General features: G+C 43.8%; 1 protein-coding gene across 1 annotated transcript; it reads left to right on the top strand.

The window, feature by feature from the left end:
- Positions 1-1,393: 1,393 nt before the first annotated feature.
- Positions 1,394-6,132, top strand: rps24 (ribosomal protein S24). Its single transcript, XM_080547307.1, has 5 exons — positions 1,394-1,459; positions 2,359-2,424; positions 2,610-2,819; positions 3,457-3,570; positions 6,021-6,132. The coding sequence occupies exons 1-5, from the start codon at positions 1,457-1,459 to the stop codon at positions 6,021-6,023; spliced, it is 396 nt and encodes a 131-aa protein (XP_080403433.1). The 5' UTR covers positions 1,394-1,456; the 3' UTR covers positions 6,024-6,132.
- The last annotated feature ends 21,837 nt before the right edge of the window (positions 6,133-27,969 follow it).

The raw sequence follows: 27,969 nt of genomic DNA, 5'->3' as shown, positions 1-27,969 counted from the left end.
GTCCTCCATAGGATCGTGCTAGCCACAATGAAATACAATACACACATCGAAAATGCAATACATGTGTATCGAAATACAAATGCAAAAATACGGAATATTTGTGCCAAAATGAAATCAATACAGCCATATTGTATTTCGAAATGTGTACATTGTATTTCGAGATGTGTACATTGCATTTCGATGTGAGTTTTGGCAAGAGCATTACATTAGAGTTGTAAATTATAGTCATGTTATGGGCTAGTTTCCTCCTTAGGGGAGAGGCTGTTTGGAACTTTGCTAGTATGACACTCCATCCACCAGGGTTTCACTGGCGATACACGACTGACATCTAGTAGTAAGAATAGAAATTCGTCTTGAGTTATAGACTCATATAATAATAATAAAAAATCTGCAATACAAAATTAAATCTGCAACAATGTCACATTGGTTGGTGAATGTCTTTATTCATCACATTTCATTTGAAATGATATCAGATCATAACAGTACAGGCCAAAAGTTTGGACACACCTTCTCATTCAATGCGTTTCCTTTATTTTCATGACTATTTGGTACATTGTAGATTCTCACTGAAGGCATCAAAACTATGAACACATAGGAATTATGTATTTAACAATAAAGTGTGAAATAACTCTAAATATGTCTTATATTTTAGATTCCTCAAAGTAGCCACCCTTTGCTTTTTTGTTGTTAATAAAATATATAATAATCATATTAAATATAATATGTGTTAATAATAATATGTTATATTATATATTATTATTATATATTTTATTAACAACAAACATTTTTTATTTTATTAACAACAAAAAAGCAAAGGGGGGCTACTTTGAGGAATCTAAAATATAAGACATATTTAGAGTTATTTCACACTTTTTTGTTAAGTACATAATTCCACATGTGTTCATTCATAGTTTTGATGCCTTCAGTGATAATCTACAATGTAAATAGTCATGAAAATAAAGGAAACACATTGAATGAGAAGGTCTGTCCAAACTTTTGGCCTGTACTGTATAATACCTATAATATGAATATGATTGTCTGTCATCACCATGGTTGAGCAATCAGTTATGCTTTTCAAGTTTCACATTTCAAGTTCATTGTTAGGTCACTTTACACGAGTGTAAGAGAGTAAAATTCTTAGGCTTCGGTTCCTGACATTGCAGCACATTTTGTAGTAAGTATTATGAATTAATTAATTATTATGTTCATCATTGTTATCGCTTTAGTAGTAGAACTGTAATAAACTACAAAGACTGACGCATAAATAAGCATGGCCACCAATAAATCAAATCCGACACTAAATAATAATAATAATAATAATAATAATATTACTCTCATTCTGTCCGATTTTACATCAGGCAAAAGTTTAGGACGCACGCTCTCCTTTCTGGCATATGGTTGGCCGCCTGCGGGTCCTTCCTCCTTTTCCGCATCCCCGAGCGAGCCTGACGCCAAGATGGTGAGCTTAATGTCACAAATTATACAATAAAATCTCTTATTTATCTCCGCCATCCCTCTATCGATGGGTTATTCGTAACCTCAATGTATTCGTACAATGCATCCTTACATACATATTCCAATATTGGAAGTGGTGCCATTTATTTTGATGCGATTTCGGAACTTCGATGAAACTAGTGGCCTAGCATTAGCCGTCTCGTTTTCTACGCGCTAGTTCCACCGTAGCTAACAAAGACTATTTAAATGCCGACCTTGCCACTGAGGTATATCATGTTAGTGTGGTGGTGAGCTTAACTTTGGCTTACTGGTAGTCCAAGTAAGGTGATAGCCCACAGAACCTTAGTTACTGGCTAGTTGGCTAGCACGGTTTGGGCTCTGTCTGGTAGCCTCGGCATGCTAGTGACTGAAACTGCAATATATCCTTCTATCTTGCAGTCAAATGCCATGCTACAGTGTTATATACAGTGTATGCTATAATGGCATGCTACAGTGTCCTGTAGGACGCACAATGATTACAATAACAGTGACCTAACTATGTAGTGTCCATGCAGACTACCTGCTGATAGCCATGGCGTGTGCAACTTCATGTGTTGGTGAAGCTGTTGTAGTGGTTGTGACGCTTATGCTAATGAAGCAACCTGACAGCATGGGTTCACCAACCTTAGCCCAATGTTGGCCAGGCGAGATATGTACCTGACGAACATTACCTGTGCACGTAATGAAATGCAATGGCATGTTTGTCAACCCGCAAATCTAGCAGGTGTGTTTTGTAGTTTCTCCAACGTTCCAATGGCATGGTCAGTCTCATTGGCTACACTATTAAAACTTTGATGCTTTAAGCTGAAATGTCTTGGAAGTGACTGACTAATTGTTTCACTCTTGTCCTCCATGCCATTACAGAACGACACAGTGACAGTCAGGACCCGGAAGTTTATGACCAACCGACTGCTTCAGAGGAAGCAAATGGTAAGCCCCCAGTTGAATGGATGGATGCACGTAATCAAACTGTCATGTGACTGTTACCCAGGTAAACCACTGTCCACAGACAATTCTGGTTGTGTGACGAGCCAACTGTTGAATACACATGGGTTATTGTCTTGTCGACGTCTGGCAGTGAAGTCAGTGCTTGTCTTGTTGTTTCCCCCCTCTAGGTTGTGGATGTCCTGCATCCAGGCAAGGCCACAGTCCCCAAGACTGAGATCAGGGAGAAGCTCGCCAAGATGTACAAGACCACCCCTGACGTGGTGTTCGTCTTCGGCTTCAGGACCCAGTTCGGTGGTGGCAAGACGACAGGCTTCGCCATGGTCTACGACTCGCTAGACTACGCTAAGAAGAACGAGCCCAAGCACAGGCTGGCCAGGGTGAGTGACCTTACATTTAAATTTTTAGCAGACGCCTTCTTCCAAAGCGACTTACAATCAATACATTTGAATACTAAGCAAGTGAATAATCAGTCCACCAGTCGTAGCAGGAAGAGTAATCCAGCTCAGGCCCGGGGCCATTGATAGAAGGAAAAACCTTCTTCTAAACCTAGGTTTTTTGTTTTGTTTATTTATTTTATTTATTTATTATAAATGTTATATTTAGACACTGGAGAAACAGAGAAACAGTACAAGGGGGGCAATAGAAGTTTTTAAAGACACAGTAGAGGGGTAAAGCGGGTGTCTTCAGGAGACGCAGTGCTGGGGGGCAGTAGATGTCTCCGGAGGACCTGATGTTCTCTTTGCTCACCACTTGTTTCTCTCAGGGATTGGTATTCCATTATCAGTCAGGAACTCCTGCTGTTTCATCCTACAAAGCAACCAAGCTCTAAACCATTATCAACATTTCTTGAATTTTATTATTTTTATATAGAGTATGTTTTCCATTAATTAGACTGTGCTTAGACATTTTTTTCCCACCCACTAGTCTCTCAATTTCATGTGAGGAAACGCTAATGCATCCCTGTTCTCGTCACCGAAATGACACAAGTTGACAATCATTTTTGTGTTCCTCCAGCACGGTCTCTATGAGAAGAAGAAGTCCTCCAGAAAACAGCGCAAGGAACGCAAGAACAGAATGAAGAAAGTACGAGGCACCAAGAAAGCCAGTGTGGGAGCTGCTGGCAAAAAGGTAATGTCTCTGATCTCTCTGGTTCCTCTCCTGGCTGAGTGGCGTTGTCTAAAGTGGCTTCCTCTTTGGTTCCTCTCCAACATCAACTGCACTGATCTCAAAAGTTGAGACAGGTGAAAGTCATGTTGGTGTGGTTCTTCTCTCATGTCGCTGCAGATGATGGAAATATGGAGACGGAAGCCTCTTTAGATTATTGACACTCGTGAACATTCACTTTGGTGTTAAAGTCTAGTGGTCATCTCACATTCTTCCTTGTTAGTGTGTTATTTATTTTTTTACCTTCATCTGACTCTAACTGTTTTAATTTGCTGTATCATTTTTCCTCTTATCGTTCTTCGGGATTGTAGAAGGTAAATGTTGTTTTCATCAGTAGACTAACTGAGTGCAAATACGCAGGAGTGGTGGTCTTAGCTAACCCCCACAAAGAATCCCCCACCTCCCATGTTGCAACCAAAGCTACTGTGCTTTTCTTCATGTGTATATTGCATACACAATGGGTTCTAGTTGCCAGTTCATACACAGTGGCTCATTCTAACTCTCTAATGAGACGCTAATGTTAGGGAGTTTGAATTGAGCACTAATAGTGTTTTAGATCCCAGTGAAACGTTTAGAAGTAATCTAGACTTATTTGAAATGTATAGCTCTGCTCACGTTCGGTCCCTTAGAGTTGATCTCTGAAAGGCTGCTGTGTGCTAGGCTTTATTCAAACACAAATGTTGCAGTGGTTTTAGTTCTTTTGGCCATGCTATTCCTTCCCTGTGTGGAAGGTGCCTTGAATCCTTCCAGGAAGCCAGTGTGTAGCCGTTCAGAGGTCTATTCTAAGGGTAACAAGTGTTAAGTAAAGGGGTTAATCTTACTTTCTTCCATCTTGTGCCTTTTATTTTGCCTTCCATGGATTTCTTTTACAGAAGTGAGGTGTCAGTCTCAGGTATACCAGCAGAGTTGGCATGGGGTGCTCTTCTGTGTAGCAACACTAGGATCTAGTACCAATAGACCCCATGTCTCACCCTAGACTCCCTAGTCCCCAACAGCCTTACATTTTCTATGCCCCTATTAAAATCTTTTCTTTACCTTTTTCCCCTTTGTCAAATCCCCTCACCTGTCTGTCTCTTAAGCCAATACTCACCTTCTAAAACCATCCTGGCTCATAATACTTAATACTAAGTTAATGTCAATAAGTAACATTGCTGTTTAGGGCTGCAACGATTAGTCGATTAGTCACGACTAATCGATTACGGAAATTCGTCGACGTGAAATGTTGTTGTCGACTAATCGCATAAAAAGATATATTTTTAAAAAACGGGATTTAAAAAAAAAATAATTTTATTTTTTATTTTTATTTTTAAACGGGAGCCATGCAAGAATCAGCTGGGTAAGTTTTAGCTAACGTTGTTAGCCAACTGGCTAACGTTATATTGTTAGGGTCGTAATGTTTATGTTAGCTTTACTGTTACATGTTGGAAAACAACGTCTCATGGACAGGGCTGTACATGCTATGAGCGTTTGTGCTATTAATTTATTTGCCCTGTGGCACGCATGTGACAGACAGAGGCGCTTGTATGTAACGTTACGTAGCAGGGGTTTTCCATGTTGAAGCCAGGAGAACGCGAGATGAAATGAAGTGAGGGGTGGTCGCTATTAAAATACCAGGTAGTCATGGTGGATGATCATGAATGATGCTTGATAAGTGAATGCTATTTCAATTATGTTGAGTCCACCAGCGAGCTGTCTGTAAGATAAACAGCGCCAAGCGTAGCCTACTAACGTGAGCTGTCTGTAGTCTAGCCAGCAATGCTAGCTAGCCAATCAACTAGCTCTGTGAGCAGCTGTAGCTTGGCGTAACGTTAGGTTAGATAGCTAGTTAAGCCGGATTTATGCTTCTGCGTCGCCATTTACGCGCAGCGAAAAGCCACACGACTAATCGCGACTAACCGAAAAAATAATCGACAGATTAGTCGACTACCAAAATAATCGTTAGTTGCAGCCCTATTGCTGTTTAGGCACTAAACAGGTACTAAACAGTTGCCTCTGGTTTTGATTGATCATTGGTTGTGGTCATAAGGCCATTTCACATGTTAACAGATGTTGTCAGTGACAACGGTATTAATACACTGACTCCTACTGTTTCAATGAGCCAACTGAGCCGCATGTAATCTAATGCGTGACATTGAAATTGTGAATTTTCCTGTTTTCATACTACAGGAAAATACATGCTAGTCCCGTATTCCAGGTGTACTGTAGTGTAATATGCTGCTCCTTAGATACCTTTGCAGTTAAAAACATAAGTTGAGCCGTCTCTTTAGGTCCCAATTTTCTCTTCCTTCCCTGTGGTAATCCTTAAGCTTAAGAACCTCTTCTCCTAGTCTTCCCTAAGTGTTTGACAGTGATAGAGAAGTTTTTCAGGATTGTCTTGCAATTTAACTGATCTTGCTCTTTGTGTTTCCCTACAGTGAGACCGGTGAATCAGGGAAGGTCGTCATCGTGCTCAAGATGTTCTTGTACATTGTCATGGAATAAAAAAAAGTTTGGAAAAAAAATTCAAATAATTCTTATGGCTCATTACTTAACATATACTGAGTGCTTGTACGGTTGAATTGTGCAATGAACATTTCGAACAGTCATTCTCACTGCCTATGAGGCGCGGCATAGCTTGTATCCGAAATTGTAATGCTATTGCATGCGCGTTATTAACTTCACTACCCGCAAAAGTGCCAACTTTTTATTTTTTATTGTTTTTATTGACAGTACAGTATAGATTATGACAGGAAGGATGGGTGAGAGACAGAGGAGGGATGACATGCAGGATATGTCCCCGGCCGGAATCGAACCGGGGACCCTGCGGTTACATGGTCGACGCTTAACCCGCTACGCCACCTAAGCGCCCCGTGGCAACCTTCTTGACCGCAAAGTTGTGGACATTTTAAGTCCGTAGTGAAAGAAACCGACACGTTACTCAAGCCAACAAGCACAATGTTCCTTCAAGCTCCTAAAACTGTCCGGGTGCCAGGACAAGCGGGGAACGCAAAATGTCATCGGACAAAACACCAGCACCATTACCGGTGTTCTGCCTCTATGCTTCCTTGTCAATGTCTGCTGCCTTGTCAATGTAGCTTCCTTGTCAATGTCTGCTGCCTTGTCAATATATGCTGCCTTGTCAAACATGTCCGCTGAGTAGGGGAGCACGGTGTATGTTCACACACGCTGTCTTAACATTTACTGGACACAATACATCACAATGGTATGAATGTCATACCAAATGAAAGAAGGAAATCTTCGGCATATATTTTGTATTGATTATATCTTCACCCTATCTTTTCAGTTCAGAGCTGTAGACCGTTAAATAGACAGTGCATTTGTGGCAATTTGCCCCATCAGAGGGTAAATTGTTACACTGTTGGGCAAGTTGTCCCATTGGATTATCAACAAATAAGAACACAACTAATTAATTGTGAATAGTGATTATAATTTCAGATTCTAAAACCAAATTCAACTTCATTAAATAGCAAAAAAATAAAACAATCATGCCTAGAGAATCTGGCAAATCATGCCTTTGAAATCAAAACATAAATGCTGGCATGACCCCTTTACTTTAAACTTTTAATTCAAACGTTCTCTGGCGTGCACGTAGATCCACAGTAATTGTTGGAATTGGAATGTAATGTATTACTGGCTTGTAGTGTCTTAGTAGACAGACACACGCGTCGTCATATTTGGACAAGTAACTTGAGCTCTCCGACAAGTAAAAGATAAGTTCACTTGTCCAATGGACAAGTACCTGAAAAAACTTGATGTCAAGCCCTGGTACTCTAATTTGAGTTGATGCTATAATGGCAATTTGAAAAACATATATTTTTGTAGTGGAAAAGGTTTAAAGATGTTAAGATGGATGGATAGATTTGCTGGGTAATTGAAAGAGAGTGAGTCTTGTTATGGTTGTGGATAAAGTTAGTGATGGTTAAGATGGATGAATAGGTCAATACAATTTAGGATGTTATTCAGTATGGGCTATACTGAGTGAAGCAGTAGTGACTGGTGAAATGTTAGATAGAATCTATCTGTATGTTAGACAGTCTTAAGTAGAATGTTAGATATCCTTGGGTAGTTCAGTGGAGTGGGTAGAGTCAGTTTTTTGAGAATGGTTTCAGTGGGGTAGAGCCAAGAGTGCATTGTTGTGTAATTCTAAGAATGTGTTCTCAGAAACAGTTCTGGAAGTTCCATAGCAGTTAAAGGAACAGTGAAACAGTCCAGTAAATAGTCGCCGATCACGACAACTGATCAATGACGCAAACAACGTGAGCCGATAAACATTTAGGCCTAGGCCTGGCTTTCAGATGCTCTAACTTAAATGTGTCCTACACCCATTTTCGTTTTTTTTATCAGCCTACTGAGCATAGTAGTATTAGGCTATAATAGCTATGATATTGCTCATAGATTCCACTATCGGGCCATCCCTAGTTTCTGGTACATTTTAATATAATAGGATCCCACACATCAGTGCCTGGTAGATGGGACCAAGACAAAAGGACAATAATGCATGTGAATACCTGATCAGAGCTGCTACCAAGTCTCCCTGGGACAATTGAGTAGCTTAGGCTAGACCTATATCTGTAGGCCTATACATGTTTCATTCACTTAATAGAAGCCAGCTACTTCAATACACACACCATGTGTTCTGGGCAGTGACCCGAATGAAAGGAGCGGTAACGAGCTAGTGCCTGCCATTTGGATGTCTTTGAGAACTGCAGGTGTGGAGTTCCATCTTCACTATAACTTGTTATTGAGCGAACTGCTCAGCTACACCAGTGTGGCGAAGTATGGAGTACCGGTATGTGTTTCTCAACCTTAAAACAGCAGGTTTTTTTACGGAGGAGGGGGCAAGGTCTGGACAGGGCGATGGTTTGTTAACCTGGGTTTGACCTTTTCACAGCTACTCACACAACGACAGTCTATTCTTCATTAGGCTGTGATATCATTTGTGTGATTGAATGACCATTTACACTTCTCTTTGGTGGCATTGCTTTAGTCTTGCATTTGCATAGCTGTACACACCAATCAATTAGTCACATATTTTGCATATATAGCAGTTAGTGACAGTTACTCCCCCGGGATCTCAGAGGTTTGCATTGCATTACACTGTTGTTTGTTGTCCAAGCAAATGTCCCTTACCTAGGGCAAATAAGAAGAATTACATTCCCACAAAGATTATGAGACTATATTAAAAACATTTAGTTAAGGCCACTCACAAAAGCAGCTTTTCAAAGGGATGACCGGATGTATGCAGTACAAACACTGACTGGTGGTTGGAGACTTTCAATCACTTCTTTGCTAGACTTTGATAGACTGCATTATAGACCTCCCTTTCGTGTCAACTCAGTTTAATTGAGTCAATATTATAAGCCTCATTCCACAAACTGCCACATGGGGGCTCTCTAGGCTTATATGTGAGGACCGATTATTTGGGATGGTCAGACAAGCACTCACACACAATCCCTGTGGCGGGCCTCATTCCATATGCAGAACTGTTCTCCACAAACAGCAAAAGGTGGAAAATGGCATGGGTTCTGGTGAGGACGAATATCCACAGCGTCACTGTGCTGCTAGCTCAAGGACCCCAATTGAATCAAGGACCCCAATTGAAATAAGCCAGTGGCTTTCTTGGGTTTTTATCCTGTTAGTTGACCTTGTATGTAATATGTACTTTCATGTACCTACTTCTGCAAATCTTCTAATAAAGTTTTTCAATCAATCAATCATTCAATTCAATCAATCAGCTGCTAGAGTCTTTGAAGCCTCTGTCAATAAAATATTGAACAACACAATCATCCGCTGTTCGACGCACTTGGGGGTTTGGGGCCCGGTGGCAGCGCAGAAAAGACGTGTGGAAACTGCTGAGGAGAAACGTATGCGTGTGTGCAGCCTGCTGTCATTTCACACGTCAGAACAGTCTTCCGCCTTTACACCCTCAAACTGGCATCCGTCACATTGACACAAAACACTGAATGAAAATGTTGGAAGTATACTGTATTGTGTGATGATACAGGCTATCCATGCAGGCTGTCATCATGCTGTAGCTGGTAGAGCCATTGTCTCGAAGGCTGTTGACAGTTGAGAACTTGAGCCTGAGAAAATGGCAACCCAGGCCTTCTGATTGATACTGTCAAACAGGAAACGGGTTAGTAGACTGTTTCAGTCAATAATTGGATAGATTTATCAGGTTTAATTCCGCCACAAGGGACACATATATCATTATATGATGATAAACCTAATTAATATGATGATACGCCGAGATAAAACATTCTTCTGCACCTAGACATTCCCCTTACCCTTATTTATACACAGCATGTAGCATTTTGTACCTTAGATAATCCTCTGTTTTGTGTAACCTTTTTGGGTAATTTACATAGAAATAGGCCTAGCCTGAGAGAGCGAGAGAGAAAGAGAGTAAATTAAGTGATTCAAATGCAGTGGAATGGTCTGTCCTCAGGATATTCTGCTCCCTCTACCTCTCCCTCTTGCACGCACATACCATACGCACACACACACACACACTCTCTCTCTCTCTCTCCTCCCCCTCTATCTCTCATTGTTATTTAAAGGTCCAGTATGCAACATATTTCTAAAAGCTTTCTAATGGTTCATTTACAAACGCTGTTTTGGAAAATACATAACATATTGTTACTGCTAGGGGGTGGGGTCTTTCTTTCAATCATGCATGATATTTGGGGGGGGGGGGTTATAGTAATGATGTTGTTTGAATTTTGCGACGATGGCCAGAGGTGGCAGATTTTGCTGCTCCATTAATTAAATACATTTTCCACACAAAGGCAGCAACCCCCCTCCCCCCCCCGCGCCTTTAGCCATAGGGCTGCTCTTACTGTGGTTTTCTTCAGCAGAATCCCCAAAATACCTCGGGGCCACCCTGTCTTTATTTCAATCCAAGAAAATGTATTACTGAAATGCAGGGCCCACCTTCAGAGAATGACTATCGAATAGGTTTAACTATCATAATTACTCAAGAATCTTGACTGGAAAATAGGCTACAGACTTAAAATGGACATGTATCGCACTGTGAGTTAACATCAATTCAATATACAGTAATAGGACTGGAAAGCTGTATCGGTTTGTTCCATCCTACCTATCGCCTTACGGGCCTGGCTACTAGGTTCGACACCAACTGACATCCTATCTAGACAGTGCACTCAAGCAGCAAGTTGTATTTTTGGTCTTAAACCCTGGGATTTGACACACTTTTTGCCCGTTACAAACTCTCTAAATGTAGGCCAGACCTCTCTCTGTGAGAGTGTTCTTAGCGTCTCTGCCCCACTAAGATGTGTAAAGAACGGAAAAAAAACAGGGGCTCGGAGGCAAAGTCAATGACACATTTTCTAAGCTCTCAGTTGCCTTCCCCTGGTAGATAGTCGCAGCTTCCTCAAGGGAATCGTCTTCCAAAACCATCGGCCAACTGAGATTGAAACACAAAGGCTACGAATCAGGAGAGACCAACACAAGAGACCTGAGAACTGTATTATAGTTCCAATAGAGGAATAATACAGAAGGCATTTTAAAGCATATTATCACTTAAAAAAAACACAACACGTAAAAGAGATAGAGCTATAATAGTGTATCAAACACCCGGAGGCTTATCTACATTAGCCTACATATATTTACACAGCGCCATACCAACACACACACACTCCTCGATGACCTTCCAAACACGCAGGCAGCTTCATTTATCTCCACTTGTACTGCTTAAATGTGGGTTATTCCCACTGTTTAAATCACCACACACAATGACAGTGAGTGGGTGGGTGGAAGATGCAGAGCTGCTGCTATTCTATGGAGAGGAGACGACTATGAGGAAACTAAAGGCAGGCAGACTTATTTGGTATAGCGGGGGTCTCTCTGTACTCTGCGCTGCTCGTGTGGTGGTGGGAGGTTTATACATAAGTGGAGCATTCAACTCGGGGACTGGTAACAGATGGCTGAGGAAAATTAGGCCCCGTTGGGTTCTCTCTCTCTCTCTCTCTCTCTCTCTGTGCCCCCCTCTCGCTCTCTCTCTCCTTGCCCCCCTCTCGCTCTTCCTCTCCCTCTCTCCCTCTCCGTCTCACTCCTTCTCTCTCTGTCGACACTACCTCTCTCCGCTATTCCCCCCCCACCACTCGTGAGACAGATGCATACTCTCTTCTTCTTCTCTCCCTCCATCCTTCTTCTTCCTCTCTCATTCTTCTTTACGTTTGGGGAAGGACGGTGTGTCAGTGAGCTCATTGGATGACTGATACATTCCACTTACTGTTCCTAACCCCAGAGAGAGAATGAGAGAAGGGCATAGAAAGAAAGAAAGAAAGAAAGAAAGAAAGAGAGAGAGAGAGAGAGAGAGAGAGAGAGAGAGAGGGAGAGAGAGAGTGAGAAGAGCTGGTGGGCAGTGACAGAGAAGTAGAGAGAGACAGATAGAGTGAATGAGACAGGCGGCTATTTAATATGCAGCACCAGAGATGGAGAGAGAGAGAGAGAGAGCATGGAGAGAGAGAAGCGGCTGATTCGGGAGACTGTGCTGGGATACAGTGTCTGTCACCTGGGTACTGGCAGCTTCTGAGCTGGGCCCCCAACACCAGATGGTGGAGCTGAGCCAGGGTTCTCCAGGGGCCCACATACACAAATTAACACACCAGAAAAAAGACTTTACTTCTCTAAAGTCTTCTTTAGAGGCAATTTGGGAACAAGGAGTCGAGTCAATGTCAATGTATCTCCATTCCTTTGGATGTGTCGTATGTTGTACGTGTCCACGATGAGTTGTTATCTGTTCCCTTGATTCAGTTCTTGCATATGAGGCACGTGTGCTATCCTCAGTGTCGCCAGATGGGATTGTTTTCCAGCCTAACCACAGTCTAAAAAGCCGCCCAGTGTGATCATAAGTAGCCCAATTGGGGCGGGAATACGCCCAATCTGGCAACACTGGTTATCCTTTGTTATCTTGTTGGAAAAAGGAGGATGGATGAATGACTGAGGACTGCTGGTCTGTGTGTTGGACCTGTTCAGCAGCAAAAAGAGGAAGCAAAAATTCAGAGTTTTTTGGAGCTCATGAAAAAAAGGACTACTATATTTTCCGGACTATAAGTCGCACCGGAGTAGCCTATAAGTCGCACCAGTAAAAAATGTGTCATGAAGAAAAAAATACATATAAGTCGCACTTATTTATGAATGAATGAATGGATGAATGAATGAATGAATGGTCTTTATTGTCATTGCTATAGTACAGGTACCAAACAACGACATTTGGGAGGGGTGGCTCCCCTGGTGCTAGGAAAGAAAAAAAAAAAGAAAAAAAAAAGAAGGGAAAGGAGCTGGTTTACATAAATAAAGGCTATGTACACTATCCACTATACTATACTGTACAGATAAGACGACTAGGGTTGTCATATTGCACATAGTGTTATTGCACATTCATTTAAAGTGTCGCAGTTTGCAGGCTTGAAATGTACACATTTGTGCCTCAGCACTACACCTGATTTTTTCAATCCAGCAGCTGCCATCAATCCGTCCAGACTGTCCAGGGCCCAGAACCTAGGTCTTTGCTGTGTTCAGGGCCTGGATGGCCCTGGGGTAGAAGCTGAGCTTCAGTCTGTTTGTCCTTGCGGCCATGGTCCTGTACCGCCTTTTCGAGGGCAGCCGGGCAAAGTGTTCGTACCCAGGGTGGGTCGGGTCTCTGGAGATCTTGGAGGCCTTCCTGAGGCAGCGTGTGTTGTACAGCTCTTCCAGAGAGGGGAGGGGGGCGCCGGTGATCTTCTGGGCTGTTCTCACGATTCTCTGTAGTGCATTTCTCTCTGCGGTTGTGCAGCTGGAGAACCAGTTGCAGATGCAGTAGGTGAGGATGCTCTCCACTGCGCCGCGGTAGAAGGCCACCAGTATCTCCTGCTTGTTGTGTTCCTTCCTGAGGACTCTCAGGAAGTAGAGCCGCTGTTGTGCCTTCTTGATGGTGGCTGCTGTGTTGTTCTTCCAGGACAGGTCATCCTGTATGTGCACCCCCAGGAATCGGAGGGTTGAGACTCTCTCCACGCTCTCTCCGTCGATGAGCAGGGGCTGGACCTCAGATTTTTTCCTCCTGAAGTCCACGATGATTTCCTGGGTCTTTGACTGGTTCAGCAGCAGGTTGTTAACCTTGCACAGCTTGCTCAGCTGCTCTACCTCATCCCTGTACGCCGCCTCGTCCCCCCCCGAGATGCAGCCCACCACGGTGGTGTCGTCTGCAAACTTTACGATGGAGTTGCTGGGGTGGACGGGGGTGAAGTCGTAGGTGTAGAGGTTGTAGAGGATGGGGCTTAGCTCGCAGCCCTGGGGGGACCCAGTGCTGAGTCTGAGGGCTGTGGAGGTGTGGGAGCCCACCCGCACCCTCTGGGGGCGGTCGGACAGGAAGTCCTTGATCCATGCACATATAGAGTGATTTAGACATTTCTTTCACAAAATCCAAGACCAAGAACAGACATTTAATCTGGAAAAGCAAGTTATTCAACTACACAGTAGCACACAGAACAACAGGCTGAATAGGCTAAATTAACATAACAAGCCAGCGAGTCCAACAAGCAAGTTACCAGTAAACAAGTTCACCAAGCTCCCGTTAATGTTTCAGTTAATTTCTTCAGTGGTACAGGAGCAGCATATAGTTGTCACAAGCCCAGAGCGCCCTCTCGCGGCTGTAGACGGTAATGTAAAACTATGAAAAAAAGTGCGACTTATAGTCCGGAAAATACGGTATCTTGTGGGGGGAGATGGGTGAGGGTGGTGAGGTGTGAGAGAGGTGGAGGACAGGGACAAAGCTGAAGCCTTGACTGGGGGTCTGCTGGCCCGCTGCTCCTCCAGGCCGTCCAACACACACACTTAGAAAACGAACATAGGGAACAAGAAGAAGAAGAGGAAGGAACACCCACCTCCTTGGACAACAACCCGACCATTGGAGGCTGTGTTCTGGGTCCATCTCATCATGACAGAACCTGAACTTCATCTCTGCATGAGGCTAAATTCCTGCTTTTTAGCTTTAAGTTTTAAGGTGAAACTAATAAAAAGGGAATCTTTAGAGGTTAGCTTATTGATAGTGTTACGTAGAATAGTGCTGATTGACCTGTGGACAGGATATGTTGTAGGAAGGTATGGTAAGGTAACATTTTCTTGTTAAGTAGTTAGTGTAGAGTATATACAAATAGAACCCAAACACCACATCTTACTTTCAAAAGTGACAGTTTCACTCTACTGGATGGTGGCCATTTTGGATTTCTGGGTCAAAATGATGTCAGAATCTGAATTATCAGGATCTACTTTGTAATGGATGTGTGGCATTGTTGGGAGTCTGGTGGTTCATGTTGTTCATGGACAGTGATGGAATGCAGACTCGTTATCAATGTTGTGACTGTGTTGACCCAGTGTACAGTGTGAAACGAAGACCGTGTCCAACATTGTTCCAATGTTCCAACATTTATGGAATGCGGACTCCTATTGCTGATGTGTCCATGTTGACACTACCGTATATAAGAGATGTGTTGTGTGTGAGTGGGCACTTCAGTCTACCTTAAGTGGGCTGGGTCCAACTCGAGTTGTGAAAGACAATTTTCTTTATTCAATATTATACCTAGATTTAAAGCAAATCTTGAATCTCATTATTAATCCACAACAATTTACACAAAAAAGTGTCTTCATACATGATTCTAGGTGCTCTGGTTCAAAAGCCTTTCAAGATGGCACCTACAGGTATTTTGGATTTGGCCCTCTAGCAAAAAAAACTGGATTTTTGGGAGGGACCTGGGGGCTAATTTTTTTTGTAAAAGGTCCATAGAAGTCAAATCAATCAAAACATGTTAGCCAGAGAATTGTCACAGAATTTAAGTTTTGGACCCTACTATTACTCTCTACCCATGGTGAAGTACTGAAAATTGGAACAGCGCCACAAAATCAACCAGTGGCCAAAAATACATGACATGATCCGTTCTAATAAGGACTGCCATTTGATTTGATATCTATGGTTCAGACGCTTGGACAACTGTGCAAAACATGCCGGCATGCTTGCATCGAAACATGTGTTAAAATGTGTTACCGGTTCTCAATTGGAACTGGTTCTCGATTCCCATCCCTAGACCCATGTCATTGTTTTAATTATTATTATTATTATTATTATTATTATTATTATTATTATTATTATATTGTATTGAATTGTTGATTTTCTTTTATTGCTGTTGAGCTAGTAGCTAGATTACCAAGAGCATTTCACTATATAATCTACGGCTGTATGTATGTACATGATCAATAATATTCATTAGTGAAACCGCATTGTGTTGGGGGGCAAACAAAACAGTAATTATGAACAAAGTGTAAATGTGATGCACAGCTGCTTACCACAATCTCTTTCAGAATGTGGGAGCCTTTATAATGGACTCAATAATATTCATGCCTATCATCGATGATCATAATAATCACGTTTCTGTTATCCTCAAACATGTTGCAGACTCTAAACAGACTCCTCACTTTGGAAATGTGGCCCGAGATTTAGTGTGTGCTGCATCACCCCAGACATGAGGTGTAGCGTTATTATTATGATCATCATTCCTCACCCTGTGTCCCGCTCCTCTCATTGGTATTCTCATTCCTATTGCTCTCTTCAATCACCGGTAGAAACCCTCTGATTAATGGCAACAGTGAGATTAATCTCCGAGTGATTCATTAAACAGGCTTGGCCTGAATAAAAAAGGGACATTTGCTTGTGTTGCTTCTCACATCCCCAGAATATGTTCTGCCTCCTGGAGGAATGTTCAGTCACACTGTTGTCAGCGGCAGCAGGCATGTCCTCACATACATAGTGCCATGCCAGAATGGGGAATACTCTAATCGTAGGCTACAGTCAGTTTATTCGTTTTATGGTGGCAATAACACAAGCGATGTGGTGTCTCTCTGCATACCTTTTTATAGCAGCCTACATAATTAAACCGTAATGGCAGCATTATTTCTGTTGCTGTTTGAATGATGGGCTCATCAGTGATGTATTATGGATGGTGGGAGTTGACGGTGGGGGAATGTTTCATATCAAGAATCAGTGATACTGTAGGGAACAGTGTGGTCGAGCAGATTTCCATCAAACTCACGTCCTTCTGCTTGCGAACCGGCCACACTAGACACTGCCCCGAGAGACTTCACTCCCTTGGTCGAGATGATAACAGGCCTTATACAGGGTCGTTCTACCTTGAACCACAAACAGTTCTCTCAAACGGACGAGACGAGGAACCCTATTTGACTCTTGATAGATTGTTTGTTAAAGGAGGAGTTCAACTTTTCTTGGAGGTTAAATTATGAAGCAGCTTACATCACTCACATCATGGCCTATTTTGTAGACTAAACCTTTCACCATAGATTCCACAATAACAAGCCACTTAAATGTCACTATATGTTCTATTTACATTACAGGGTCACCAATACATCAATCCATGTACCGTATATTTGTGAGGGTGAGCTTGTTTGGGCGCCAATAAGCAATGAGGACACCCCCTCAGAGACACTTAGAATAAACCCCTTACTACTACCCTAGACACCTTACTACTACATTAGACACACTAGACACCTTACTACTACACTAGACACCTTACTACTACCCTAGACACCTTACTACTACCCTAGACACCTTACTACTACACTAGACAACCCTTACTACTACCCTAGACACCTTACTACTACACTAGACACCTTACTACTACCCTAGACACCTTACTACTACACTAGACACCTTACTACTACACTAGACACCTTACTACTACACTAGGCAACCCTTACTACTACACTAGACACCTTACTACTACATTAGACACCTTACTACTACATTAGACACCTTACTACTACATTAGACACCTTACTACTACACTAGACACCTTACTACTACATTAGACACCTTACTACTACATTAGACACCTTACTACTACATTAGACACATTACTACTACACTAGACACCTTACTACTACACTAGACACCTTACTACTACATTAGACAACCCTTACTACTACACTAGACACCTTAATACTACACTAGACACCTAACTACTACACTAGACAAGCCTTACTACTACACTAGACACCTTACTACTACACTAGACAACCCTTACTACTACACTAGACACCTTACTACTACACTAGACACCTAACTACTACACTAGACAAGCCTTACTACTACACTAGACACCTTACTACTACACTAGACACCTTACTACTACACTAGACAACCCTTACTACTACACTAGTCACCTTACTACTACACTAGACACAACCCATCCCTGGAAAATCACCTCAGCCTTCTCATCCTGCATATGACTGTGAATTGATTTCTCCCAAACATTACCCCTGCAGATGTGCCTCAACGCAGGCCATCAGGCAAGTGTCATTACCGCCGCTCGTTTGCAAGGTAAGTGACGATCGGATGTGACAGTGGCGGAATGAGCTCTGGCTCCGGCTCTCTGTCACTCTTTCACTCCGACGCTATGGGGAGGAACAGGCAGATTAAATAGATATATATTATATAGATATTATATGTCCACCTTCTTGCACATTATAACTCCTCTGCCCTGCCCCAATTTCCCAGATACTCAGTAGAGCAAAGAACATTGACTGCCTATCAATATGTATGCCCAATATATTGCAACGGTAATGTGGGATGTTTTGTCCTTTCTTTTGTCGTCAGGGTGATTGTTGATCTGACAGGATTAGATAGGTGAAAACATCCAGGTGGAAAGCCCGCGGGCCACTTATTAGCTTTTTCATTTGGTCTGTAGGCCTAAGGGAGGAAGTCTCACCACGGAGGCCTTCTTGGGCTATCCACACAGCAATGTTTTGATTATTACCAAGCCCCCCCCCCTCCACACACACACACACACACACACACACACACACACACACACACACACACACACACACACACACACACACACACACACACACACACACACACACACACAGTTTTTTCAGTGTTTGAGAGGGATCAGATGATGAGGTTTACCAATTGACCTGGTGCAGACTGATGATAATAGTAATAAAGAAATGAGTTAGACACACTTTTCCATTTTGTATAGAGAATCAACATTTACCCACTCAATGCATCAAGTACAAGTCAAGTACATTTCAATGTACAGTGAATGTACTATGATACCATGTGCAGTCAGGTTGAATAGAACTCTTTGTAAGTGGATAGACCTATGGAACCGGGTGACTCGAGGTCCGCTTCAACTCTCAGATGGGGATGTACCTTGGAGATAGTGGACCTGTCACAGTTCTCTCAGATGGGGATGTTGTACCTTGGAGATAGTGGACCTGTCACAGTTCTCTCAGATGGGGATGTTGTACCTTGGAGATAGTGGACCTGTCACAGTTCTGTCTGGCTGCCGTAGGGCAGCAGAGATCGCCCCCAGAGACGATTGGCTCACAGGTGTTGCCAATTACTAATTAGGACCCGTCCCTTTAAGAAGTGTCTTTCCTGTTGACCCTTCCCTTTAAGAAGAGTCTTTCCTGTTGACCCTTCCCTTTAAGAAGACTCTTTCCTGTTGACCCTTCCCTTTAAGAAGACTCTTTCCTGTTGACCCTTCCCTTTAAGAAGACTCTTTCCTGTTGACCCTTCCCTTCAAGAAGACTCTTTCCTGTTGACCCTTCCCTTTAAGAAGTGTCTTTCCTGTTGACCCTTCCCTTCAAGAAGACTCTTTCCTGTTGACCCTTCCCTTTAAGAAGAGTCTTTCCTGTTGACCCTTCCCTTTAAGAAGAGTCTTTCTGTTGACCCTTCCCTTTAAGAAGAGTCTTTCCTGTTGACCCTTCCCTTTAAGAAGTGTCTTTCCTGTTGACCCTTCCCTTCAAGAAGACTCTTTCCTGTTGACCCTTCCCTTTAAGAAGAGTCTTTCCTGTTGACCCTTCCCTTTAAGAAGACTCTTTCCTGTTGACCCTTCCCTTCAAGAAGACTCTTTCCTGTTGACCCTTCCCTTTAAGAAGACTTTCCTGTTGACCCTTCCCTTTAAGAAGAGTCTTTCCTGTTGACCCTTCCCTTTAAGAAGAGACTGTCCTGTTGACCCTTCCCTTTAAGAAGTGTCTTTCCTGTTGACCCTTCCCTTTAAGAAGAGTCTTTCCTGTTGTTCCCTTTGTCTTTGCTTGGCCTCTAGGTTTTTCCCTTTTGTTCTGTGTTTCTAGTATTCCTAGGTCTTGTATTCTCTAGTGTTCCTTGCAGCTTCCTTTGTTAGTTACCTAGTGAAGTAGCCTGTTTACCTAGAACTGCATGTCCTCCTCTCCATTTTGTATAGAGAATCAACATTTACCCACTCAATGCATCAAGTACAAGTCAAGTACATTTCAATGTACAGTGAATGTACTATGATACCATGTGCAGTCAGGTTGAATAGAACTCTTTGTAAGTGGATAGACCTATGGAACCGGGTGACTCGAGGTCCGCTTCAACTCTCAGATGGGGATGTACCTTGGAGATAGTGGACCTGTCACAGTTCTCTCAGATGGGGATGTTGTACCTTGGAGATAGTGGACCTGTCACAGTTCTCTCAGATGGGGATGTTGTACCTTGGAGATAGTGGACCTGTCACAGTTCTGTCTGGCTGCCGTAGGGCAGCAGAGATCGCCCCCAGAGACGATTGGCTCACAGGTGTTGCCAATTACTAATTAGGACCCGTCCCTTTAAGAAGTGTCTTTCCTGTTGACCCTTCCCTTTAAGAAGAGTCTTTCCTGTTGACCCTTCCCTTTAAGAAGACTCTTTCCTGTTGACCCTTCCCTTTAAGAAGACTCTTTCCTGTTGACCCTTCCCTTTAAGAAGACTCTTTCCTGTTGACCCTTCCCTTCAAGAAGACTCTTTCCTGTTGACCCTTCCCTTTAAGAAGTGTCTTTCCTGTTGACCCTTCCCTTCAAGAAGACTCTTTCCTGTTGACCCTTCCCTTTAAGAAGAGTCTTTCCTGTTGACCCTTCCCTTTAAGAAGAGTCTTTCTGTTGACCCTTCCCTTTAAGAAGAGTCTTTCCTGTTGACCCTTCCCTTTAAGAAGTGTCTTTCCTGTTGACCCTTCCCTTCAAGAAGACTCTTTCCTGTTGACCCTTCCCTTTAAGAAGAGTCTTTCCTGTTGACCCTTCCCTTTAAGAAGACTCTTTCCTGTTGACCCTTCCCTTCAAGAAGACTCTTTCCTGTTGACCCTTCCCTTTAAGAAGACTTTCCTGTTGACCCTTCCCTTTAAGAAGAGTCTTTCCTGTTGACCCTTCCCTTTAAGAAGAGACTGTCCTGTTGACCCTTCCCTTTAAGAAGTGTCTTTCCTGTTGACCCTTCCCTTTAAGAAGAGTCTTTCCTGTTGTTCCCTTTGTCTTTGCTTGGCCTCTAGGTTTTTCCCTTTTGTTCTGTGTTTCTAGTATTCCTAGGTCTTGTATTCTCTAGTGTTCCTTGCAGCTTCCTTTGTTAGTTACCTAGTGAAGTAGCCTGTTTACCTAGAACTGCATGTCCTCCTCAGGGGGGTATTCCATCAACGTCGCTAAAGGACACCCCAGGCTTATTTCGCTAAATCCTGCAAGATTTATTTAAAAATCCATGCTTATGTTGTTAAGTCTCACGAGACTTATCAAAAACAAGCCTGGATTTCCCTTTAGCAACATTGAAGGAATACCCCCCTGGTCTCCTCTCTGGACCTGGGTTCTACACTATGCAGCCTCACAGTACCTATGTCAAGTTGTATAAATGGATGAGTCTAGGCATGGGGAAGCACATTAATACAGGGAAGCATATCAATAGAAACTACTCCCTATTGTGCGGTCAACTGAGCCAGCACCGGACAGAGCCGTTAGAATCGAAGAACAGAAATTAATAGTGAGATAGTGAGAGGACCGTATGAAATATTGATGTCAAGAAAAAGCAGAGACAGGTCTGTGAAAGTTGACACTGAAACATCCGTTTGTGATTAATGATAAAGTCCTCAGATTGTGCTGCAAACGACCTCCAGAATCCTACTGTACATACTGTACATCGCACAGGTCCAGCAGGTTCCCTGCATTCCATTGTCCCAAATGGCAGGATGAAGTGAAATGATGGGTTAGCTATAAACAGATACCTGTGACACAGCGTTTAGTCACCAAGTTCCACCATAAGAACACTGTTTTTTTACTTCAAAGTATCACAGAGTATCACATTGTTGTCCCATAAGAATACATCAAAAATATGTTGAAAATGTTGGTTTAAAAAAAAGAGAAAACATTTAAATGTAAATGTAATTAAGAGATGGAGGGGGGGGGGTTTATTTCATGTTCATGTTTAGAAAAGAAAAAAACTAAAGAAAGAGTCATCTGTGATATTTGTGTATGCTACTTCATGTATTATTGTGTATATGTACTCTTTGAATAAAAATGGTCTTACAGCCTAGGCCTATATGTATAGAATATAATATAGTCAAGTAGCCACCGCTGGACTGGCCATACAATCTACCTGCCCGCTGGCAGGTGGGCCGCGCTAGTTTTGGGCCGGTCGGGCCGCCCCCCCCCCCCCAAAATAAAAATAAAAAATAAATAAATATATATGTATATATATATATATATAAAACTAGCGCGGCCGACCCCAAACTAGCGCGGCCCAAAATAGCGCGGCATCAACTAGCGCTGAATCAAGCGGCGGCCCCCGTTTATACTAACACATGGGCTGGCCCAATCACATGCTTAGGCCCTGCTGTCCATCGGCCCCCTCCCCCACTCTGATCCCTCGGCCGACAACCCAAGTGCAGTGTCATGTTTGTAGATAAGATAGTGAAAGGGGCTGCCCAGAAAATTAGGGAGAAAAAAAGTAAGAAGCTAGCAGAGGATGCCTCAAAATGTCAGAAACTGACAGATATGTTCTCTGGATCGACTGTGGGGGCTAGGCCTACTAAAGATACAGCAGCCATGTCTCAGTCCAGCCCTGCAAGTAGCCACACAGTTACAACAACAATCACCAGCCAAAGTGTCATCTCTCAATAGAAGATAGCCCTTTATGGTTGGTGAAGGAATATTCCGGAGAGAAACCCCCCAGTGTGTTTTGAGGGGTGGTATAAAGAGACCACCTTGTGAATTCCTAAAAGTCCCTTTAACGTATGCCCGACTTCACGCCCGCAGGCGCAGCTATTCCTGGAGCAATGGCTATGATTAGAGTCCCAGTGGGGGTGTTTATTCCCAGGGAGATTTCTCCCAACATCTCACGTATCTGAAGCAGAACTACACACAACCCGTAAATACAGTCATGTTGTTGACTCGTGCCAGTTGAAAAGCATGTAATAATAACTCTAGAACTGTGGTAACAAGACAATGTTTACTCATCTGCGCTTGATTGCCGCCGATAAGGTACACAGAGTTGAGATGAAACCTAAACTAAACGAAACTGCCGAATTCTATTTCAAATGTGTTACTTCGGCCTCATAATCTATTGTTACCAAGCAACCGCACACCAAGAAAGCAGAATTCTCATTATCTGTGCTGGTGTAAATATTGATAAGCTTCCATTAAACCTGCCTGTAATTTCATACTAAAACAGAGTCAGGACATCAGGGTTTTCATGTTTAGAGGGGAACCCAAATGTTTTGAACATCATCAGTGTGCTAGTGGTGAGAGAGCTGCACGCTATCAACGGGCTGGCTGGCTGGCTGGCTGTTTGGTTGGCCCTGGTGTTCAGCTTCAAAGAACCGCCCGCAGGCATCATTTCTATAATATTGTCTCAGAGTCCGTGTTTTTCACAGAACTACCGATGCGTGAGTGGCCTGGAAAAACAGCGAGGGAAACATCAAAAGTGCTTTTGAAGCGTGGGATTGTCAGACCACAACTAAACGCTTCCACCTGGCTCCTGATTGGTGCAGCAGAGAGAGAGCCATCCTCTCTAATGTGAGGCGTTGGCAATTTCCCATTTTTTTGTTTCCATCCTCGTTGATCCATTATTTAAAATCTCAGGCCCCGTTATTATTAAGAGGGGTTATCACAGATTTAGATGAATATGCGCTGAATCTAATGACGTGAATTCACCAATCAGCCACTCTCTAATTGACTGATTATTATTTCCTCATCCAGACACGGTGTCAGGAAGTCAGAAGAGAGAAAATGAGAGTACCTTGGTTACTGTCGTGACAAACAGCTGTGAAAACCTGTTTGCCTAAATAACACTGTTCATGTCTAGCATGGTGAGCCACTACCAAGAGATCAGCATCAGAGCAGAGCATCCCATGTGACATACCATGTGACATACCATGTGACTCACTGACGACTGAATCATACCTCAATTCCTGAGAACAAGCAGAGTGACGCACAGTTCGCACGCACACACACACACACACACACACACACTCACACTCACACTCACACTCACACTCACACTCACTCACACTCACACACACACACACACACACACATACACTCACACTCACACTCACACTCACACACACACACACTCACACACACACACACACACACACACACACACACACACTCACACTCACACACACACACACACACACACATCCTGTGTTATGTATGGGGCCTGTGTGTCTCTGGCCTGTGAGGTGTAAACAGTACACAGCGCACCACCAGGGGCGTCAGAGTCAGACCCTGTGACATCATCACTGCACGGCACGCTGGACAGAGAGAACGCGGGGGTCTTGATTCATTTAGGTATTATTGAACGATTGATTTCTCATTTCTTTGCACAAGATAATCCTCATAAAAAGCATTGCTCACCCTCTCACACTATGCAGACTTAGTCAGGCTGCAGATCCACAGGAGAAAGCCAACAGAGCGTCATTGCCCTTTCCTGCAGGATAATGGTAAGCCTGCCAGGCTCTGCTTTACTCATTCTCTCCCTCTGTGATGCTGTCAGAGTTAGCTCCCGCTCATGTCTAATTGAGGAGACCCTCTCTGAGCAAAACCAGAGTTCTGAAGTACCCCGAAATGCATCTCACTCACACAACGAAAGTGCCGTGGCTTTATTGAAGGAGCTTCCGTAACTGGCTTTCTTTTCAAATATAAATATCTCAGTCAGATTGCTTAATAGGACTAGGTGTTACAATCCCTGAAGATTCGGCACGCAACTTACCTAAAAAATTACCCCCAAAGATTGCCATGCAAGCTTGCCGCCATTGGTGTGAGAATGTGTGTGTGAATGGGTGAATGAGAGGCCGTTGTAAAGCGCTTTGGAGCAGCTTTGGAGCAGCCAAAAAGGCGCTATATAAGTGCAGTCCATTTACCATTTTACCATTTACCTGTAGTGGGTGTGAAGATGACCTCTTGGGTGGGGTTGGACTCGGTGAAGACCACTTGTCACCAGTATGACACATCTTCAGTTGTATGCCCACATCTTCAGTTGTATGCCCCCAGATCCCATAAGGTGTTTCGGCCTTTATTACAAGACACCCTCGGCCCACCATTGACTGATCAGACCTGGGTGTGTGTCATATAGAAATATTGATTTGTTATTTCAGTGCAGATACTGAATGTGATTGATAGTGTGCTGCAGTTTTTACACATACAGTGAGCTTATCCTCCAACTGATATATAGTACTTCTCCACTCCTACATGACATTGTTTTCATGTTGTACTGGACACTGTAAAACCGTCAAGCTCGATCTTTATCGACAATGTGCTTCTTAGAACATATGTATCCGATGCTAGCGCTAGCCTAGAACAACCTTGACAACTCATATGACTCATAATTTATTGTCCGTTACACAGGTGAAACAGAAACAAACACAGACACACACAGACACACACACACACACACACACACACTCACACACACACACACACACACACACACACACACACACACACACACACATGTGAAGACAGCTGGTGAAACCGGGAACAAGTCGGCAAACAATCCAATTGTTCCGACTTTTATTCCGAAAAATGTCAATATCAAGCCAAAATAATTGCATTGCAATGGATTCGGTGAGTAATCCCCATTACTCTACTACACCAGGGGTCCCCAAACTTTTTTCTGTGAGGGCCACATCATTTTTCCTTTCTGTGATGGGGGGCCTGGGTTGGTCTCTAACATAAAATAATATGGAACAGAGTGGAATGGAGGCGGTTGCGCAAAGCAATTGCGCGCAGGAGAGCACTGGTGGATGCAAACAAAGTCTAAACAGTTGAATTTGGATGGAATTTATACCTATAGTGATATGTCAATGAAATATAATCAGTTTTACAGTCTGATACTTGAGGGAGGACCCTCATCATACACGGGGGGACCCATGAAGCAGGGCTGTCTGGGGGTCCTTAAACGAGCATCAAACACTTAATTTCTTGCATTCTGGTGAATTTAGATGCAATTTGTGCCCTTTCTGCATCAATTTATGGTGGAAATGTATTTCCAATTATTTGCGAAACAGCGCCCCCGCCACCACGTCGGTGCAATGCCGCAATTGCAGTTAGAAATTACACGTTGTTCAAAGGGCCGGTCCAAGTGTGGGGGTGGGCCGCGTCTACACTAACTAGGTAGTAGTGGGGATTACTCACCGTATCCATTGCATTGCAGTATTTTGGCTTGACTAGCGAGTGCGTCATTGATTTTCAACAACGTTGACATTCATTGACATTTTTCCTAAAAGTCTTGTTTAGAAAGGCCTCACCAGCTGCCGTCACATATGCGCATCCCAGAGAGGTCAGAGGTCAGTGCACCTAGTTAGAACTACACTCTCTTCGCTGTGTAATAGTGTTCCACCTCATCAGCCTCCACCAGTGAACCAACAACAGTAAACAAACTCTAAACATCGATTAGGGAAGCAGCGGGGAGGTAGGACCTGCGGTTTCCTGGATCATGTCTCATGTCTGAGATGGTTCACTGCAGTGCAATCTCACAGAGTAAACCTCTTGGTGTCGGTTCATAGCGTTTATATCTCTGTCTTAGCTTTCTTTACTACTCTCTCTAGTCTCTCTGGCTCTCTCTTCTTTCTTTTCAGTGATGAACAGTGGTGAATGGGCGTTAGAGTGTTAGAGCTCCGGACACGTTGGTCACTGGTGCAGCCGGAGAGCCCTCCTGCTCTCTGGGTTGGTAGGCTGGTTCATAGCCTGCTCTCTGGGTTGGTAGCCTGGTTCATAGCCTGCTCTCTGGGTTGGTGGCCTGGTTTATAGCCTGCTCTCTGGGTTGGTAGGCTGGTTCCTAGCCTGCTCTTTGGGTTGGTAGCCTGGTTTATAGCCTGCTCTCTGGGTTGGTGGCCTGGTTTATAGCCTGCTCTCTGGGTTGGTAGCCTGGTTTATAGCCTGCTCTCTGGGTTGGTAGCCTGGTTTATAGCTTGCTCTCTGGGTTGGTGGCCTGGTTCATAGCCTGCTCTCTGGGTTGGTAGCCTGGTTCATAGCCTGCTCTCTGGGTTGGTGGCCTGGTTTATAGCCTGCTCTCTGGGTTGGTAGCCTGGTTTATAGCCTGCTCTCTGGGTTGGTAGCCTGGTTTATAGCTTGCTCTCTGGGTTGGTAGGCTGGTTTATAGCTTGCTCTCTGGGTTGGTAGCCTGGTTTATAGCCTGCTCTCTGGGTTGGTAGCCTGGTTCCTAGCCTTCTCTCTGGGTTGGTAGCCTGGTTTATAGCCTGCTCTCTGGGTTGGTAGCCTGGTTTATAGCCTGCTCTCTGGGTTGGTGGCCTGGTTTATAGCCTGCTCTCTGGGTTGGTAGGCTGGTTTATAGCCTGCTCTCAGGGTTGGTAGGCTGGTTTATAGCCTGCTCTCTGGGTTGGTAGGCTGGTTTATAGCCTGCTCTCTGGGTTGGTAGGCTGGTTTATAGCCTGCTCTCTGGGTTGGTAGCCTGGTTCCTAGCCTTCTCTCTGGGTTGGTAGCCTGGTTTATAGCCTGCTCTCTGGGTTGGTAGCCTGGTTTATAGCCTGCTCTCTGGGTTGGTGGCCTGGTTTATAGCCTGCTCTCTGGGTTGGTAGGCTGGTTTATAGCCTGCTCTCTGGGTTGGTAGGCTGGTTTATAGCCTGCTCTCTGGGTTGGTAGGCTGGTTTATAGCCTGCTCTCTGGGTTGGTAGCCTGGTTCCTAGCCTTCTCTCTGGGTTGGTAGCCTGGTTTATAGCCTGCTCTCTGGGTTGGTAGCCTGGTTTATAGCCTGCTCTCTGGGTTGGTGGCCTGGTTTATAGCCTGCTCTCTGGGTTGGTAGGCTGGTTTATAGCCTGCTCTCTGGGTTGGTAGGCTGGTTTATAGCCTGCTCTCTGGGTTGGTAGGCTGGTTTATAGCCTGCTCTCTGGGTTGGTAGGCTGGTTTATAGCCTGCTCTCTGGGTTGGTAGCCTGGTTTCTGGACGGGATCTGGGCGGCTCTTCGTCCCCACTGCCCAGTGTGACGGCCCCTGTGGCGCCCTCTAGGGGTGTGCACTGGGGGTGAGCGGTGGTCGTCTATCCTGCAGATACGTGTATTGATCGGCTGACTCG

Source organism: Nansenia antarctica (genome assembly GCF_963989245.1).
Source record: "Nansenia antarctica genome assembly, chromosome: 1".
Classification (NCBI taxonomy): Eukaryota; Metazoa; Chordata; class Actinopteri; order Argentiniformes; family Microstomatidae; genus Nansenia; species Nansenia antarctica.
Note: the sequence above shows the minus strand (reverse complement) of the source record. Positions and strands in the feature narration are given on the sequence as shown.